General features: G+C 39.4%; 1 protein-coding gene across 5 annotated transcripts in view; it reads right to left on the minus strand.

The window, feature by feature from the left end:
- Positions 1-15,322: 15,322 nt before the first annotated feature.
- LOC122789390 (zinc finger protein OZF-like) overlaps positions 15,323-19,291 on the minus strand; it is a 253,309-nt gene continuing 249,340 nt past the window's right edge. For all 5 annotated transcript variants that reach the window (XM_044056805.1, XM_044056799.1, XM_044056803.1 and 2 more), the window contains one exon: positions 15,323-17,204. In XM_044056805.1, the coding sequence (XP_043912740.1) occupies positions 15,862-17,204 (1,343 nt within the window). In that variant the 3' untranslated portion in view covers positions 15,323-15,861. The remainder of the gene's footprint in view (positions 17,205-19,291) is intronic.

Genomic DNA, 19,291 nt, shown 5'->3' on the forward strand with positions numbered 1-19,291 from the left:
GTACCCTGGGACTGAAACCTGGGGTTTCTGCTTAGTCTGGGTTTGAATTGAGAAGGCCTGGAAGGAGCCGGAAAGGACCAATTCTTAGAGGGACAATGCCTACTAAATCTTGGAGGCTGAATTTGTAAGAAATCTTTAACAGTTTGCATAGATTTAGCTTTATCTTCCATCTTTTTAAGAACTTCCTCAGCTTTGTTACCAAACAGGCGGTCCTGATTTAAGGGAGCATTCAACAGTTTAGCTTTAACATGATCAGGCAAAGATTGCTCCTTAAGCCAAGCATGCCTTCTGAGTACAGACCGAGTGACAGCAGCCCTGCAAGAGGCCTCTAAAGAGTCAAACCCACATTGCAAAGTATGTTTTCCAACTTGTTCAGCAGAATGCATTAAATCCTGTAATTCCTTATTTTCAGCACAGTCAGGAATTATCATTTTCTGTTTAAGCAATCCAATAATATGCTGTTGATACTTTAACATATGAAACTGACAGTTTAAGGCCCTAATGGCCAAGGTTGTAAACCTTCTTACCCCATCTATCCAGCACCCTGGATTCTCTATCAGAAGGGGTGGGGTTTTGGGCAGTAGAAGCCTTAATGCCCTTGGGTCCCTGAAATAGTCTCTGGATCTGCAATAGGATTTTTAAAAAGGAACTTGTGAGAATCAGGAACTCTGTAATATATGTCATGTTTTCTGGGAGCAGGAGGCAAAGATTCAGGGGCCAAACTAGATTCCAAAAAGACATCAAATGTCTAGTACAGGAGGAATAGCTAAAGGCCTATCCTGAGGCAAGAGTAAGAAATCCCTAAGTCTCTCTTTCGAATCAGAAAAATCCTGGCTTTCCCAGTGGAAATGCTCCCTTAGAGTGTGCAAGGTTTCATCAAAAGAAAAATCCTCTGTGGGGGGGGAGGGGGGGCAGAGGGAATAGAGTCCTCTGCATCAGAATCCTCATAAGTAGGAAAGGGTAAATCCAGATCATCAGAAGAATCAGAATCCTGGTCAGAAATAACAAATTTCAGTCCTAGGTTTCTTAGAAGAGGGTGGTTGGCTTCCCCTGATTAAAGTTATAAGATGATCTGCCATTCTTATCATTTGTTTTTTAGGCATAGAGGCCTGAGCATGCGGCCTGGGTGTCGGTTTTCTAGAAATGGTTTGAGGTTTAGGCCTAAGGAGGTGTCGGTTTAATATGCAAGTCCATAGGCCTGAATACACCCTCAGAAGCCGGTGCCTGCACAGCGGCTACAGACCCATCCAAGCTAGAGACATCTGCAGTTTCCACAGCTGAAGCATCTCGCGGCATACCAGACTCTGAATGGGTCTCAGTAGATGCCTGCAAATCAGAAGTAGCGGGTATCAGGGGCTGGGAAAGCACCCAAGTACCAGCAAACTGGCAACTGGCAACTGGCTTAGGAGAAGCATCGTCGGCAGCTTTGGACCTAGGTGGCCTGTCTCTGTCTTTATCTTTGCATTTTTTCAGAATTCCATAGTTGGATGGCTTACTGACGACATTTCTGGATAATTGAACAGAGAACCGAAATACTTAGAGGCGAAAATATACAGATGACGGATACTGAGTTGATTAGATAAGGCACAAAACAGACAGCAAGGTACGTCGTGGTCAGGGCCTAGGCAAGGAATACAGTACAAATGAAAATCTTTGAGAGGTATTTGCTTTCCACAAGAAATGCAATTAACTTTTGCTGACATTGGTAAGGAGCAAGAAAAAATGTTTCCCCAACGGGGTACTTAGCTTTAGTTGAAGACTTCGCTTCTGAAACTAGAAAATAAAAATTTCAGGAGTTGGCTGACCTGCATTTGTGAACTGCTTCTACTTTTGGCACTACAAGGCAAGAAAGACTGATGTTACGGCGTCGGCTGCATGCTTTATACCCCCGACGACCTGACGTCACGGAAGAAGGGACAGCAACCAACGCAGGACCCAAGACTTTGTTAATCAGGCTGACTGAGGGCTACTGCAAGCAGATAACCCAAATGTGATGACTGCAACAGTGAAACATGAACATATAACTTTTCTGACAGGGACTGATATCAGAATATAGACAAATAGAAAGAAATAGGGGAATCCTTGGTGAAAGGTGTATTCTGGTAGATTTTTTTGGTTAACTAGAACAGAAGCTGCTGTTAAAAAGGTATAATTAGTAGGACATACAAAATATTGTGCAATGGACTATAGTAATCAGAGGAGGTTAGAAAAGACTGGGAAGACTGACTGAATAAATAATTAACAATGTAGCAATGGGAGAACATATGTCTGGCTCCCAAATAAGCAACAACGTTTAGAAGATTTAGGATTTTTGCTTGGAAGTATTTGCATTTTTATATCTTATGCAGACTCCATAGATTTTTTTCCTCAGGCAGATGGCAAATGGTGGGGGTGATGGGGAAGTAAGAGTAACTGGGAACATATATTTTGGGAGTGTAATGAGTTGGCGGACATTAAAAATTCTCCACACAGTACTCTATCAGAAAGATTGGGTGAGCAAACTGCTCTAAGGAAATGACTTTTTGAGCTTGGATAGAGGATATGTATCACCTAGAAATAGTGAGGCCTTAAGTTTAATTTTAGTGGCTGCTAAAAAATTAGTTGCTACTAAATGGAAACCAAAGTCAAAACCAACTGTATTTGAAGTAGTGAATATTGTAACACAGATAAGAGAAGTGGAAATAGATCTTTAGAAAAGGGTAGAAGCAAATTACACCGGAAAAATGGAAGCAGAATGTTTTGTTGGAGGAGTGAGGTTTAAGTGTTGGTAGGAATTGAGCAATTTATAAAATGTTGGATTGATGACAAATGTACAGAAAAATACATGTGATGTATAATGTTGGTAGCTGTGAACATGTTAATATGGTTTGGCAAACATACAAAAAAGAAAACAATGTTATAAGTGATAATTTATTGAACACGTTAAAGTCTTCGTGTTCTTGTAAGGAGGTGGAGGATTAGAATTTAAGTGTTTACAAGCAGTTAGATTCACTAAAGCAACAGCTGCTGAATCAGGTCTAGAATTAGTGTATAAAAACAAAAAAAAACTAAGGAACTTTATAGAACCCATCAGCTTTTTAGGGGTGGCAGGCTGACTGAAAAGGGAACTGACAGCCATTACAAACACTTCCTTCAATGCATAGAAAACTAGAGGGATATGTAAAGGTTCTTGAAATTCCAGGTGTATCAAATAATAACATTGTCTGAGGGATTCCAAAATCACATTTCCCCACAGAAAACATTGATTCATTAGTAGTCTTGAGAAAGATAATCCTTGACAGTGAGAGATGCAACACTCTTCAGAATCTAAATCAGAAACCAGAGGGAAAAAAATGATCTGCATTTTAATCACAGGTGACTAGAAAAATGCTAATGTCTCCCTCACCCTTTACATACTTACAAGGCACTTAATTTTCAACCTTCCTTATACACATAAAAGAAGACAGTGAAGTAGGTATGAATCTGCAAAATATGAATGCAGATACGTAAACAATTTTATGACAGAATATATTCTACTTACAGAGGTAGTAGAAATATTTAAGCAGCACTGGTGTATTCTGATAGAAGGTGAATATCTAAGTAAGGAAAATTTTAAGACCAAGTCTCTTACAGAAGGGGTAGGAATATTCAGGATATCATAATTCAGTTATAGGAGAAATACATTAACTGTGGACAGAATGGGGCTACAGGGAACATTTTCCTGTAGTAATTGTAATGTATGCAAGTACATTACGAAAGAAGGGGAACGTATTACTGGTAGGCAATTTCAGTGTTGTGGATGTGATACTTGTGACGCTAAATGAGCCATTTATATCATCGCTATTTCTGGACTAAATTGTATTGGCCAGATTAAAAGAAAATTAAAAATGAGAGCATGGGAACACATTGATACAAAACAAGTGATTTTATAATTCAGTGGCAGAGTAGATTAATATTCAACATGGGAAAAATGTAAATATGATTAAAGTGGGTGTGCTCTTGAAAGTAAGAATTAACCTAAGATATGATGGTTTAACAGACAGTATTTAAAAAAAATTAAAGAAATAACTAAAAACATCAGACACTGAAACCCTATGGGTTGAATAATGAACTCTACTGGGACGTCTTTCAAAACTCTATGTTTCTTGATGTTTTTATTTTTCTTATCTGCACTTGGGTATTTTAATATGACAGTGAATGATTAATGGCTTACTGTGTAACTGATGATTTTATTGTTAGCCGTAAACAAGGAAGGCTGAAATCGTATGTATTTAAGTCTATAAAAACATGTTGCAGAGGCACTACAGTTTTTTCCCCAGTGATCTCTGTGGTTTGTATACATAATGCACTTTTAAATGGTTTATACATAAAATAAACTATCTGTCCATTCACATTCCCCCAGTGGTTCAATTTCTTGAACCTTGACGGGGAAAAAGGAATCCCTTTTAACAGAAACAGCTTTACAAGAGAGGGGTCAAGATCCTGCACAAGGTCCTGAGCAACAGTAACTGACACAGAAAGCACATTTTAGTTTTGGCTCTTTTTGACAGAAACTTAAGAAGCAGATTCAGAACTGTCAGCAGCAACTTCTAAGCAGGGGCATTCTCCCTGACCCTACTCCCAAGACCAACAAGCTCTTCCTTGCCCATAACTGGGACTTCAACAGCCGGAGGACATGTCTAACCAAAGAAAAAGATGAGTGGTCTGAGGAATCAGCTTTGGCCACAACAGTGTCACCCATCTGTGGCAGACGCAAATTACCATGTTCTTGTGGTGGCAAAGGCTGATTAATGATCTTTTTCTGTGGCTGGAAGAAGGCCCAACCAAGGAACTGGTATGGTATTTCATGTTCAAGCCACAAATAATTCTTGAGAAAGCTTAGCAGCAACAGTTGGTGTAACAGGAAAGAAGCAAAAAAGTAACTTTTCCTACAACACAGTAAAAAGCACTTTAGGCACCTACCCCCAGCTCTAAATAATAAAACAGCTTATCCACAGGAAAAGTACTTTTAAACAACTTTTAATCACAAAAGAAAAAAGTTCCTGTTTAAAAGTACATTAAAGTCACAAGACAGCCAATAAAAACACTTCCTAGCTTAAAATTATTTATTTTTTTTTAGAAAAAAGTATGTTTTCTGACAGAAATATAGTGGAAGGATTTTTCACACACCATGACCACACACACCATGACTCACCACAGCCGATCTTATTTGGCATAATTTTAATCTCAATAAGCTCTGCTTAAGGGTCTAAGTATCAGTCCTGAGGTAATGTGGTCCCTAAAAATTACAGCTATGCTACCACAGTTCCCTTCAGGTCTAAAATGTGAGGGAGTTTGCTCTGGTCACTTAAACAAGGTTTCTTAACAACATATACATGAAGGTGTTACAACTGCAGGGAGCTTCAAGGTCCAGAGGCTTGTTTAGACTTAACATTAAGAACAACAATCTAGATATGATCTAGTGGTTAATTTGTTTGGTCAGTCGATTTGTTTTACAAGTTAGGTTGGGAAGTTTATCAGCTGCATCTTGCTTAAGAAAAGCACAATGGGAGCTGCAAAAGCTTTTGTCAGTATGTGGAAGCTATGGCAAAAAATGTACAGTCTCTTGTAAAGCAAGAACGGTTGTCATGCATCTCATCCCATGCGGACACATACTAGATCCCAAAACACCAAGTGATAGGTTGGACGGCGCAGTGGTGCAGCGGTAGCACTGTCGCCTCACAGCAAGAGGCTCTCCAGTTAAATTCTTGGCTGGGGTGCTTTCTGTGTGGAGTCTGCATGTCCTCCCTGCGTTTGCATGGGTTTCGTCCAGATGCTCCAGTTTCCTCCCACGTTACAAAGACATGCATCTGGAGCCTTTCTCCCCGGGCCTCCACTGAAAATTGGCTTTGTTCCAAGTCAAACTTTCCCATTTAAATAAACCAGCACTGGACCGTAAAAACTTCCTGGTCATTTTGGCATTCCTACATACTAGATCCCCTTAGAATGACACCAGATTTTTAGCCAGTTATTAAAAAACAGTTTTTTCTATCTAGCATTATTTTTGGTGATGGATATTGGGGCCTTTCCTACATTTGTGACATACGTGGAGAGCTCTGTCAAGTCCGTCTCCATAACACTCACGGTTCTGTACACCAGGTCATTCACCCCAACATGGGTCATTACAGAACTGTACTCGTACTTGTTTAGTTTAAGGGTCCCAAGGCCATCAGCAATCTTGGCTTTTGAAAGAGAACTCATTGTCGCCTTGCTTTTGTTCAGCCAAATGATTGTGGAATCAGTGTGCTTAATTAAGTCACCAATCATTAGTACATTTCTATTTGTATACAAAGATTGCTTTGGTGTAATCAATCTAAGCTATACTGCTTCGTGGTGACTCCCAACTATGTTAACTCTAAACGCTTTTGTAGTGTTTAGTTTAAGCTCGGCACATATCAGGCCACTGTGGCTTATGCAAAGATTTTTATTTTTTGGTGCCACAGCATATAATTTATTGTGGCTATGTGAGAAGTGTGGCGTAGATGACTGATGTTCATGGAAAGGGCCTGTTTTGTGGGTCTGTGGCCTTGAATTTGGATATGTGCTTGCATCTCTCATACAGACATTGACAAGGTAAGTAAGATTATTATCTGTGACTCCATCACATTTTACATTACCTGAGCATATCAAGTGCTAAAAGGCTAGATGGTAGACTAGTTGTTAAACCTTCTATTTTAACCAATGGTGTGAATAGTGTCTTGGCTCCTGGGTAAAAGTATTAAATAAAAAAAGAAATTGCAAACGTAGATTAGGATTTGGGCACTAAACTAGCCACATTTAGTCTATATTCTAGTCTAGCCTAGCAATGAGGTCAGTTTGTGGATTCATAGGGGGCTATACTAGTGTTTCAGCTCTTAAATAAGATACTGATTTGGGGTAATAAAAATGTAGACAAATTTGGTTCAAGCACCAACACCAAGAAGGTGGTAAATATGGACTAGACTGGCTTTATATGTGCAGTGATGTACTACTGCTTAATGTAACTGGAAGGTGGAGATGATGAAGGGTTCCTAAGAAATAGTTTTAAACTAAAAGTGGCTGCGTCTGTTAAATAATGCTGCATGATGTAGTGTGAAGCACTGTCATCAACTTTTATGCTGAGTAGACAGTGAAAAAAATAAAATAAACAGTTAAAACTCCAGCCAGTAATATCCACCCCATCAGAAACAGCAGGGACGTTATCCCCTGCCACTGAATAATCACTATTGCTCTTATCAAGTTTACACGCAGAGTAAAAAAACAACTGAAACTATAATTTAATGTAAGACTACATGTAAAATGTGAAAAAAATGGAAAATCACAAGGAAAAGCCTATTTAGCAAAACTGAGCTATTACTTAAAGAATTAACATGAGAGAATGCACAGTGTAACAAAACTGGGGATTTATTAAACTGGGGATTTATTAATCACAAAAACTGCCAGGTGACTATAAACATATGATACAACCTATTATAACAGAGCTGCAATTTACTGTAAAAAGTACAATTGCAAGAGCACTGATCAAGTAGAAGGGAGCACAATTTGATACTCTGTCAGGCAACCATTTAAGACACAAACAGGGTTGCCAGACGTCCTTATTTGGGTGGGACTGTCCCGAGATCAGCAGCCTGATCCCGAGTAATGCCCTGCCGGTTTAAATCCCGGCCAGCCTCCGCTTTGTTTGTTTTTTTTTTTTTTTTTGATTGGCCCGTATACCTGGCATACGGGCCAATCAAAAATCACTAAACACGGAGCTTCTTGTGTTCCGCATTAAACACGAGAGGCTCAGTGTTTATTGATATTTGATTGGCCTGTATGCCGGTATATGGGCCAATCAAAAATCGCTAAACACGGAGCTACTTGTGTTGAATGCGGAACTGCAATGCATTAAACACGAGAAGCTCCGTGCTTAGTGCAGAGCTACTGTTCTTTAATGTGGAACTCTGCTCCGCATTAAAGACCTTTTTTTTTTTTTTTTTTTGGTCTTCACTTGCCGTGAGAGACCTAGAGACAAATCAAACTGTAAAAAAATTATAACATTTTATAATCATGCCTCCTGAACCTGATCGACTTCATTGAGGCAGTCACCAAAGCCATGGATGAGGGTAAGGTGGTTCACACAGCCTATCTTGACCTTGCCAAGGCTTTCAACACCATCACCCATTCTGGAATTACAGCTAAACTCACTACACTAGGTATAAATCCTTACGTCACAAGATGGGTTGCCAGCTGGCTCACTGACAGAACCCACACTGTAAAAGTTGCAGACTCCAAATCTGACCTCAAAGCAGTGACAAGTGGAGTACCACAGGGTTCTGTCCTGGGGCCTCTCCTGTTTGGTATCTACTTCTCTGAAGTACAGGCTAACACAGAAGGCCTCTGGCTAACTAACTTCGCAGATGACTGCAAACTAGGAGCCATAGTCAAGTCCCCAAATGATGTGGACATCCTACAGAAGAGCCTCACTGAGACAGATGCCTTGTGTCAGAGCCATGGCCTCAAGCTCAATGTCAAAAAGTGCAGTGTCATCCCCTTTGGTAAAAAAACTCTGTACCCATGCACTACCACATAGGCAGCAATCTACTCAACACCGAATGCGTGATAAGAGACCTTGGGACCCAGGTGGACAGTAGTCTCTCCTTTGATGGTCACATTGCCACAGTAGTAAGGAAGTCCTTCTACGTGGCACACCATCATAAAAGGGTTCTGATCCAGGAAAAAAAAAAAAAAAAAAAGAGGTCATTGTTGCCCTCTACTAGTCACTCATTAGACCCATTATAGAGTACAATTCCCCTTTTGGAATGTACCTCACAAGACATCTGCAGCAGCTGGAAAGGCCACAGAAGTACCTCACAAAGAGGATTACTGGCCTCAAACAGATGCCCTACACTGACTGCCTCAAAAAACTCCAGCTTTACTCCGTAGCATATCGCCTACTCAGAGGTGATCGCTGCCTAACATTATAAAGCTATGTCAAACCCAGAGCTGTTGGACATGCTACACCTAAAGAAATCCCAATTCCTCCGAGCTACACGCTCTAGGGACCAAAACCTTGTCACCACAATAAACAGGACATGCTGGAGGGATAGATTCCTGTCCCAGAGACTTCCTATACTCTGGAACACGCTATCCATCTATGTCAAGCAATGTTCTTCATTAGCATTCTTCAAGAAAAATCTTGATGAGTGGATGGGAAATAGGAAATACACCCCGGGGATCACTTATGCGTCTCTGCTGGACAGTGGCACAGGAAAATAACTTTCTTGGGTGGTGTAAGCTATGGAACCTTGCTGGCTAGGCTTACGTAGGCCCTTGGGCCGATAGCCTAGTACCTACCTATGAACCTATAAAATAACAGTACAAGAGACACAAACATAACTAGAAGTGCAGTTGAAATAAGTAATTATTTTACTTATGTTGCGTTTAAGTTTGAGAAAATCAGAAAAACCTGTTCTCAATACCCGTGCTTTACCTCAACTGTCCTGAAATCCTAGAAATGTTACATACAAAATGGCTACAAGCACTTTTAAGAGAACTAGACAAAGTAAAAGAACCAATATGAAGGCAGCTAGGACTCCAGCCAGTAATGTCTATCCCTCAGAAACAGCAGGGAATTATCACCTGACACCGAGTAATCATTAATTCCCTCAGAAAGTTTATACGCAGAGTAGAGAACCAACTGAAACTGTAATTTAATGTAAGATTAAATGTAAAAGTGGGGAAAGAATGAGAAGTCACAGGGGAAAGACTTTGATTAGCAAATTGGACAGGTTATCTAATGAACTAGCAAAGCATAACACTAGGAGTAACCAAAAGGAGGCTTTATTAATTTTATTTTAATTTATTTATTTTATTTTACATTTGTTAACCGGGAAAGTCAGACTTGGATACATATCCATTTTCAGCAGAGGCCTGGGGAGAAAAGCTCCACAATTAAATTAATTTACACTAAAAATTGTGGTTACAGTGAAGTCTACAAACATTTATCAGTAACAGGTAAGAGAGTCAAGGTTACATTTAGATAAAAATAATCATTTAGAAAAAAAAAACAATCATTGTTGGTAAATGGATTAGGTGTACAGAGATAACCAATTGCATATCTGAGGTGTGTATAATAAAGAGAAAGGTTTCCAGGTAGAAGGTAAGGATGATAGTCAAGAGAAAGGTGGTTAGGTAAGAAGGAAGTAATTTCGTGAGGGCAGAAAAGTAAGTTATCCTCCTGATGATGGGATAAAAGAGTTCTAATGGTTGAGGGAAGTGTGGATTGAGGGTGGGGAAAGTAAGGGTATTCCCCCCTCTGCGAGCTATGCTTGGGTTACCTATGTCTTGGTATTAATTGGGTTAATCTGGGTAGTGTCCTGGTCATGGCTGAGTTTATTTTGCTTCTTCTGATTTTTGTTTGGGTTAGTTGGGGTTTAGACATGGGCATAGCCAGTCACTGTTCGTGTACATTTTTAGGGATGTTTTGAATTGGGGCAAGGAGCATATGGTGGTCAGTTCAGCTGGAAGTGAGTTCCATTTTTTTCCAGCAGAGTTGGAAAACAATGAATCTCCAGCTGAGTTGTTGGCTTTGTTGGTTTATACTAGCATTTTGTTGGATGAGCGGGGGATGTTGGGTTTCTGTAGGGAGTAGTAATATTAGTCAGAATGGGGGTACTGGTAGGTTGGTATAGGATTTTATGAATAATTATGACTTGGTTATAATATATCTGATTGGGTAGTTCAAGCCAGCCTACTTTGTGAAGATTATGACAGTGGTGGGTTCTATAGGCTGAGCCTGTGGCAAATCTAGTTATATTGTTATAGCAGCTAGTGATTTTAAAAGGCTTGATTTGGTTAGATTTGTGAGGATGGGTGAGGCATAGAGAAGGGTTGAAAGAAGATGTGTACGAACTATGGCGGCTCTGGCAGATGGGGTTAAGAATTGCGTAATCCTATACATGGAGTCTATTTTTTTGTTTACTGCTTTTATGGTTTTTGTCTATATGGGTATCGTACTTCAGATTATTATCAATGATTACCCCTAGTAGTTTAGTGCAAGGTTCAGGAGTGATTATGGTGCCATTGTTGGAAGAGACTGTAAGTAATGGCAATGTTAGCTTACGAGAGGGGGAGAAAAGTAGTAGTTTGGTTTGTTTGGGTTCTGTAGGAGATGACCATTATTGAGCCAGTTTTCTACTTTGTTGAAAGTGACTTGGGATAGGGATTGTAAATCTGTGGGAGTGGAGGCACAGCAAATAAGTGTAGAGTCATCTGCATACTGTATACAAGTTGCATCTGGGATAACTTTGGGTAGGTCATTAATGAATATGGAGAAAAGGAGGGGACCCAGGATATAACCTTTGGGTGCTCCAAGGGTAACAGGTAGAAGGGGGGATAAGTTGTCTTTCCATAGGACAGCTAGTCTGCCACGCAGGTAAGAGTGGAAATAGCAGAGTGCTGAGTTATCTAAAGACCGTGATTTTAAAGAGTCTAGGAGTAAGTGGTGATTTACAATATCGAATGCTTTAGATAAATCGAGAAAGAGGGCAGATGAGAGCATATTCTGATTACAGTTTTGATTTATAGTGTGAGAAAAGGAGAGAAGGGCGGTGGTAGTACTATGGGCTGGTCTGAAGCCATGCTGGGTTGGGGCTAGGAGAGTATTCTGAGTAAGGTGGGTTAAGAGTTGTTTCTGTATGCATTTATCCATTATTTTGGCTAAAGGAGATAGTATGGCTACAGGTCTGTAATTAGAGTTTGGTGGAGTTTCCCCCCTTTATTAAGTGGAATAATATCAGAGATTTTCCAGATGGAGGGAATGTAGGATTCGTAGATAGTGCGATTGATTAGGATGGAGATAGGGTAAGCTATAACATTAGCGGCCTTTTGTAGAAACTCCGCAGGAAGTCGGTCGGCTGGGTGTTAGGTTTTAGTTTTTTAAGTAGGGATTTAATAGTCTGTGGGGATAGGATCAAATTTGAGTGGGGGGATATTTTCTTGAGTGGGTGAGATTGTAGTAGAAGAGGTGGAAGATAGATTATTAGCTAGGGACTGGACTGTTTCAGTGAAGAAAGTGTTAAAGGTCTTAGCAACACATTTAGGAGGTAGGTGTAGGGTAGCTGAGGGGATGGGGTAGAGGATTTACCTGGGTAGAGCAGTTTATTCAGACCCGACCAGAATTTTTGAGGCTGATTTTGATGCTTTTGCTGTAAACTGAAATAGTTTTGATGGTCTAACATAACAAACCATTTTTGCTTCATTTCTCATTTGTTTGAATGTAATGTGGGCTTGTGGGGATTTGGTGGCTCTCCAGGAGGTCCATGCTGAGTTTCTAGTCTTTGTCTAGTAGTATTGGTTAGCCATGGAGCAATTTTATTCTTGGTTCTGATTGTACATGTGGGAGCATGCCTTTCTAAGATGGCCAGGAATCTAGTGCTGAATTTGGAGACTGCTTCATCAAGGGGAAGTGTTTTTAGATTGGCTCATTTACACGAGCTAAGATCGGTCTGGAAACTAGTGAGGTTAAAGTTCTTTGTATACCCAAGGGTTTTAAAGGTGGTTTGAGACATGTCTTCCCTTTTCCTGACTATACAGGTTAGGAGGTGGTCACTCATGTCTTCAGGTAAGGTGCATGATTTTTATAGTTGTGGTTTGCTATTTATCAAGATCCAGTCTAGGATGCTTTCCTTTTTGTTGGGCTTCTTGATTCTGGTGGGGGTGGTAATAGTCCGGGAGAAACCTCATAAATTAATATGGGTGGTGGGGAAGTTTGCTGAACAAGTTATCCAGTCGATGTTGAAGTCCCCGAGAATGATTGTTTCTTGGGGATGGGTAGTGGATAACCATTGAAAAGTGCTTTCTAAGGTGTCTATGTTGTTGCCTGGGGGAATATGGATGCATACTATGTTTATAGATTTGTGTTTGTTAAGTTGTACTTTTGAGGTGCTTATTTCGGAGTTGGTAGTTAAGTGTGGGGTGCTAATTGTGGATATCGCGAGAGTGGATTTATATAGGATGGCTAATCCATCTCCTTTTCTACCTTTATGGTCAAGTCTTATATTATAGTTGGGGGGGGGTAATATTACATTATCAGGGATAGTGGGTTTGAGCCAGGTTTCTGTAAGGCAGAGTAGATCAGGGGAGTGCATGTCTAGGAAGGCGTGTTGATAGTGGATTTTCTTATTTATATTTCTGATTTAGGTGGCAGATTAGAAATGATTTGGGGGCATTGTGAGTTTCTTAGGTTGGTAGGAGCACTATTTATGCGGTTAGAGGTAGCTGGTGAGTTTGGGCCTGGTTTGGGGTGGATGCCGCTGTCTGTTATGAGGTTAGGTAATACACTCCTTATGAGTTTGGTGAACTTAGTAGGAGTTGGTAATAGTTCTTAATCCTTGGGTTTAAGTAAGTAGGATGTACGGGATGGAGAGGTTTTGGAGTAGTGCAATTGGTGAGGAGGTGGGGTAGTATTGGTGGCAGGGTGTGTCTTTGGATGCTAACGGTTGTGATTGATGTAGGATACTGAGAGTTAGACAGGCAACTATATAAAGCACAATATAAGCTGTTGCAACTGAACTGCAATTTACTACAAATAAAGTGATATGAAAGTGTAAAATAGCAGGGAGAGCAATTTGATAACGTAGATTAACTAATCATACAGGTGACCATACACAAACAAGCAATTTTAAAGAAAACCGTACTCAACATGAATGGTGCAGTCCAATTACCTTTATAAAACAAGCCCCCCCCTTTCCCAGTCTTAACCAAGAAAGACCAACTCTGCTGGGCCTGTGGACCCCTTAATCAAAGATCAGGTGTTTTAAGGAACACTCGCTGTTATCAGATAGATCAGGCCCAGGACCAAGCCAATCAAATAGAGCTGAACAGTACAAGCAGCCTGGAACGCACCCTTCAAGGTAGAAGCTTGCTTTATAAGTCTAACTCTGATCCACCACTGCTATGGATTACAAAGATGGGTTCATGCTCCCGCTAATGGGGTCATGACCTGTCCCTCTGAGGTCAAGAAGTCATACAAAATACAAACTTTACTCTAGACACCCTAGATCTCAACTTGTACTCTGGACTACAATTCCAGTAACTAAACTTTCATGCCTCTCTTACCTTTTCTGTCTTCTCCCCACAGCATTACCTTACTTGCAACTATTCTTACCTCTTTGAACGTCTTCATACCTCTGTAGAATGATACGCTGCCATCCTTGTAGCATAAGCTATCTTATCAATAAAGCTCCAAGCATAATTCCATTTTTCCAAGTTTTGACATTGTAAACTGCTTCAACTAAATGTTGTAGCATATTATATATATATATATATATATATATATATATATATATATATATATATATATATACATATATATACACACACATTATATATATATATATATATATATATATATATATATATATATATATATATATATATATACACACACACACACACACACATATATATTGGTTTTGTTCATTTATGTGATCCTATTCAACCAGGCTGTGCCTGCAAATGGTCCATTCCTATTATTGCACTAGCCCAGTAAACAAATCTAAATACACCCAAGGAGACCCTCCAACCATTCTCATGAAGAACATCCTTCCACCATACAGTACATGATTCAGGAAGAGTTTCAATTGGCTTTGTTTATGGCTTCATCTTATAAGTTATGTTACAACAGATACAAACTATGTTGCTTTAATGAATACACTTTGTATGAAAATACATTTAACAGAATAGGAACATGGAGAAACATGGCATCATCTGCCAATGTTTTTTTTTTTAAACAGTGTGACAAACTGCTGCCAATTCTGTTACCCACTGCCTATTGCCGATTACCCAGGGTCAAGCCCCAGTAAGCTAAAACTTCACATTTTGCAATCTACATACTTGGTCTTTAGAATCAGCTTGTAATGGAGAGAGTGTATCGGTCATATAAAAACAATGACAAATCCTGTGTACACATACAAAACAATCCCTTCAAAGTCTTTTCACAGCAGATCTCTAATCAACAGCAAACAAAGTCTTGAGTTACCTACAACAGTCTGTCTTTAATCCATCTGTTGCAGGTTCCAGCATACTCAACAGACATGTTATACAACATTTAATATTTATTTATAAATACAATCCTAGTCATTTTTTTCAGATCCATTTATGGATGTGTTAGTTAACAGCTAAATAAAGCTCATCTTCCAGTACTTGTCAAGCAGTGCTTATTGTTTTGTATAAAGCATACTGCCTTGAAATACTGAAGCAGAACCAAGGAACTGTTATTTTCTCAGGAAATTAAGACAGAGGGATAATAGCCTATACAAAATGCATCATAAGGACAGATAAGTTAGTTTGGTTGACCTTTATTATATATATTTCTATGTAAAATACTGATAGTTAAATATCTGACTACTTCAGTATTGTGACTTGATGTATGTCTATCCTAGGACAATCAGTGATGTCCCACTTGGTAATTATTTCACCTTCTCTTTCACAACACTGAATTTGAAAAACATCCTGTCAATTCACAATGAAGTGCATGTGGCTTTATGCATACAAGTTCCATTTGCTTCCCTGGAGATCAACAGTCTCGTAACACCTTAAAAAAAATCAATTAACACAGGTCCATCTTTACAGTGTACTGCTCTCTACATTTAATCACATTATTTTTTTTTTTAAATCAAAAGGAAAAAAAGACCCACTTTCTTTTCAACTCAGTTTGTAGTACACATCTGTCACAGGCATCTACCTCTGCCTGCGATATCTTTTCAAGTATCTTCAAATTCTGCAGAGAATGTACAAAAATGTTTGCATATAAGAAGCCAAGCTTGATTATAAATTATCATGTGACTTGAAAGGTTTTATGCACCTTTGCATTCTCAGTATCTAACGTTTTTTAACCACATGGCCACTCTGATGTGAAACAAGGCATTCTAGCGTATTAAAGCCTTTTTTACATTTGCTGCACTGATAAGGTTTCTTTCCAGAATGTTTCAACTGATGCTTTTTGAGAGATGATGGGTGAGTAAACTTTGTCAAGCACATTTTACATTCAAAAGGTTTTTCTCCAGTGTGTACCCGTTGATGAACCTTGAGATGAGAAGAATTATTGAACCCTTTCTTACATATTCCACATTTATAGGGTTTGCTGCCTGTATGAATTACAGAGTGAGTTCGCAGATGGCTTTTTTGGGTGAATGTCTTTTTGCAAGTTCCACATTTATACGGTCTCTCACCAGTGTGGGTTCGCAGGTGTACTGTAAGGTGTGAATGCTGGCTGAAGGTCTTCTTACACAGATGACAAATATAAGGTCTCTCGCCTGTGTGAAGACGTGTGTGCACTATAAAATTAGAACTAGTAAAAAAGGTTTTTCTACATTTAATGCACTCAAAAGGCTTTTCACCCGTGTGAATCCTCTGGTGCTGTTTTAGCCCACATTGAGCAACATAGCTTTTATTACAGACATCGCACTGAAAGCGTTTTCCTTCTAAAGATGAATTTAACTTTTTTCTCAGGTGAGCACGAAGATGCATCGTTAAACAACCAGCTTGACTGAAGCTTTTTTGACACTCTGAACACTTATAAGGTTTTTTGGAAACATGAGCTATCTGATGACTTTGGAGGTGATGTAACTTATGGAAGCTTTTGGTACACACATTACATTTGAAAGGTTTAATTTCTTTGCCTGACTGCTGAATTTGTTTGCCCGTGCCTCTGTCTAAAAATTCCCACTCATATTCAGTCAGAATATTGAGCTCTTTCCCTGGATCAGCTTTCATGCATTTCATGAAGGAAATTTGCTCACCACATTCTTTTTCTGGTGCATGAGTTTTCTGGTGTACTTTCAGCCCCCGCAGTTGAAGGAAGCTCTTTTCACATTTAGGACACTTGTATGGTCTCTCATTATGTAGAATCACATGTGGAGAGTATGTTAAGGACACAACTGGAACTTGTTTTGCTGTTGAATTGTAACTACTGCTGCCACGATTTGTATGGCTCCGCTGATGTTTCCTGAGACTGTTCCATTGACTAAAAGCCTTTCCACAGTCACTGCACACATGTTCTGTTACTCTTAAATGTATATCATGAAGTACTTTAAGAAGGTAAAGATGACGGAAACTCTTTCCACATTCCATACAAACGTATGGTTTCCCGACTGTAGAGGTTGGCTGGCATTTGAAAGATAACTGCCCTTCCACATTCAGGCTAAAGTCAATACTTCTACAAACTAAAAAGATATGAAAACAGTTATTTATTATACTTATAAAAACATACTTTCAGCATATTATATTCTTCCATACAGAATAATTAAAGGCAAGCATATGATCAAATCATCATGTTGACTCAACATTGTTGAGTAAGAACGCTCTAAGCTAATGAAACAGAAACATGTCATGTAGTTAACCAGAACTTCAGATTTACTTGGTATCTGTTCTGACACTGAAAACCAATTGAGTGGTCACTGAAGGTGCCTCTCCACTGGCAACAACAGAGTCTCGCCACCTAGAGCTCCAATTTTTTGTCTCATAATGCACTGCTCTCGGGTAACTCTCCAGATTGAATGATGACATTCTAACATTCAAGGTAGATAAACTGTGAAATAAAGATAACTATTCACAACCCAGGAGCAATGTCTGGTTAATTGACTTACTCAAGGTCATACAGAAGACAAATAAGGGCCGAGGTAATCAAACTATGTACCTCAGGAACTGCAGCTCACAACCTTAACCTCTGCATCAAATGACATACAAACAAACAACCTGATGATACAGACAATTTACCTATCCAGTGGCAATCATAGGCCCATGGTGGTCATCTATGCTCCCCAGAATAGGACAATTTGGTAGGGGATAGGTGGGCAGCATATTCCAAGTGTTCAGACATACACTAAATCTAACATTCTGGTAAGAACATAACTTAAATATTTAAAGTTGATCTTGTCTGGACAATGAAAACCATTAAATGGTAATAATGAGACAAGATACCTCTAAGAAAAGAAGCCTCAACTGAGGCCAGCATGTAGAGAGTATCCAGATTATAGCACTTTGCAAAAGTATGTAAGGCAGACCATGTAGTTGTTTGCACAGATTTCAAATCAGGGTAGATTTTGGAGAAAAGCTAGAGGTACTATAAGCCCTGACACAGCGTGTTCTTAGTTTAGCAGGCAGATATGTTTTGCTGTAAAAATAATGGAACAGTCTGATAATCACCAATATGGCAACTTTGGTTACCTTCGGACTTTTTCAGTCTGGAAAGGGAGAGGAGTCCGTCATAATTTATGGATTCTTTAGTCCTGTGAAAGTAAAATCTGGGTGGCCTGTGAACATCTAGAAGGCAGCTATATTCTCCTTTGCTGGAAAACTTTGGGAAAAAAAAAACGGTAAATGTATGGCATGATTTAAACTGACTTGTGCAGTGACCTTATACATAAATGAAGGGTTAGTTCCCACAGACACCCTGTCCTTATGAACTACAATGAAGTGAGTTTACTCAACTGTGTACATAACTCTGATATCCCCATAGCTGATGTAATGGAAACTAAAAAGATGGTCTTCCAAAATAAGACTAAGGTAAACTGTACTGGAAAGCTTGAAGGGAAGTAATCAATCTTTCCAAATCAAAATCAAAATTCTACAGTAGAGAAAGATGGTATAGGGAAGGTTTGGAATGAAAAATTTTAAAGAATGCCTTTGCACAACCTGTAGGATGCCAATGAGGACGATGTAAACCTTTGATGTAGGAACAAATTGCTCTTAACATAGCTTTCATGGAGGAGTAACTACCTCCTTTGTGAAAAGGTTCAGATAAAAAGGTTAGTACTTGAAAAAGTGGGGCTAAAAAGGGGTCAGCGTTTTGTTAGTGTACCTAAAAATAAAACTTCATCCATTTGCATCTATAAATTTTGCTGGCGGACTGCCTTGCCACAATAAGTTTTTTCATTGTAAATGCAACAATAAAACAACAAAGGGAAACCCACTGAATTACGATGCAGCAAATCCATTGGTGCATGAACATTATCAGAACTAAATCTAAAGTGCAAACCTTCAGCACCGAATGTCTGCCCCAATAACTGTAGTTCCAAGACCACTATATGGTGGGCTTTGCACAGAGAGATCAAATGCTGAGAGCACTGACAGTAGCAACAAAATGATCAGTACCACAGTCAGCATAGAGCAACTCGTGACATCAATCTTCTTGGACCTCCTGGGGGTATGCAGCAACAACGTCACCAGTGTCAAAGCCATCCAATCACAGGAAAATGTATTTTGGGCAGCTAAGAATATCCACATAAGATCTCTAGCTGGTTCCAGAGGG

Source organism: Protopterus annectens, chromosome 14.part0 (genome assembly GCF_019279795.1).
Source record: "Protopterus annectens isolate FY-2018-M chromosome 14.part0, PAN1.0, whole genome shotgun sequence".
Classification (NCBI taxonomy): Eukaryota; Metazoa; Chordata; order Ceratodontiformes; family Protopteridae; genus Protopterus; species Protopterus annectens.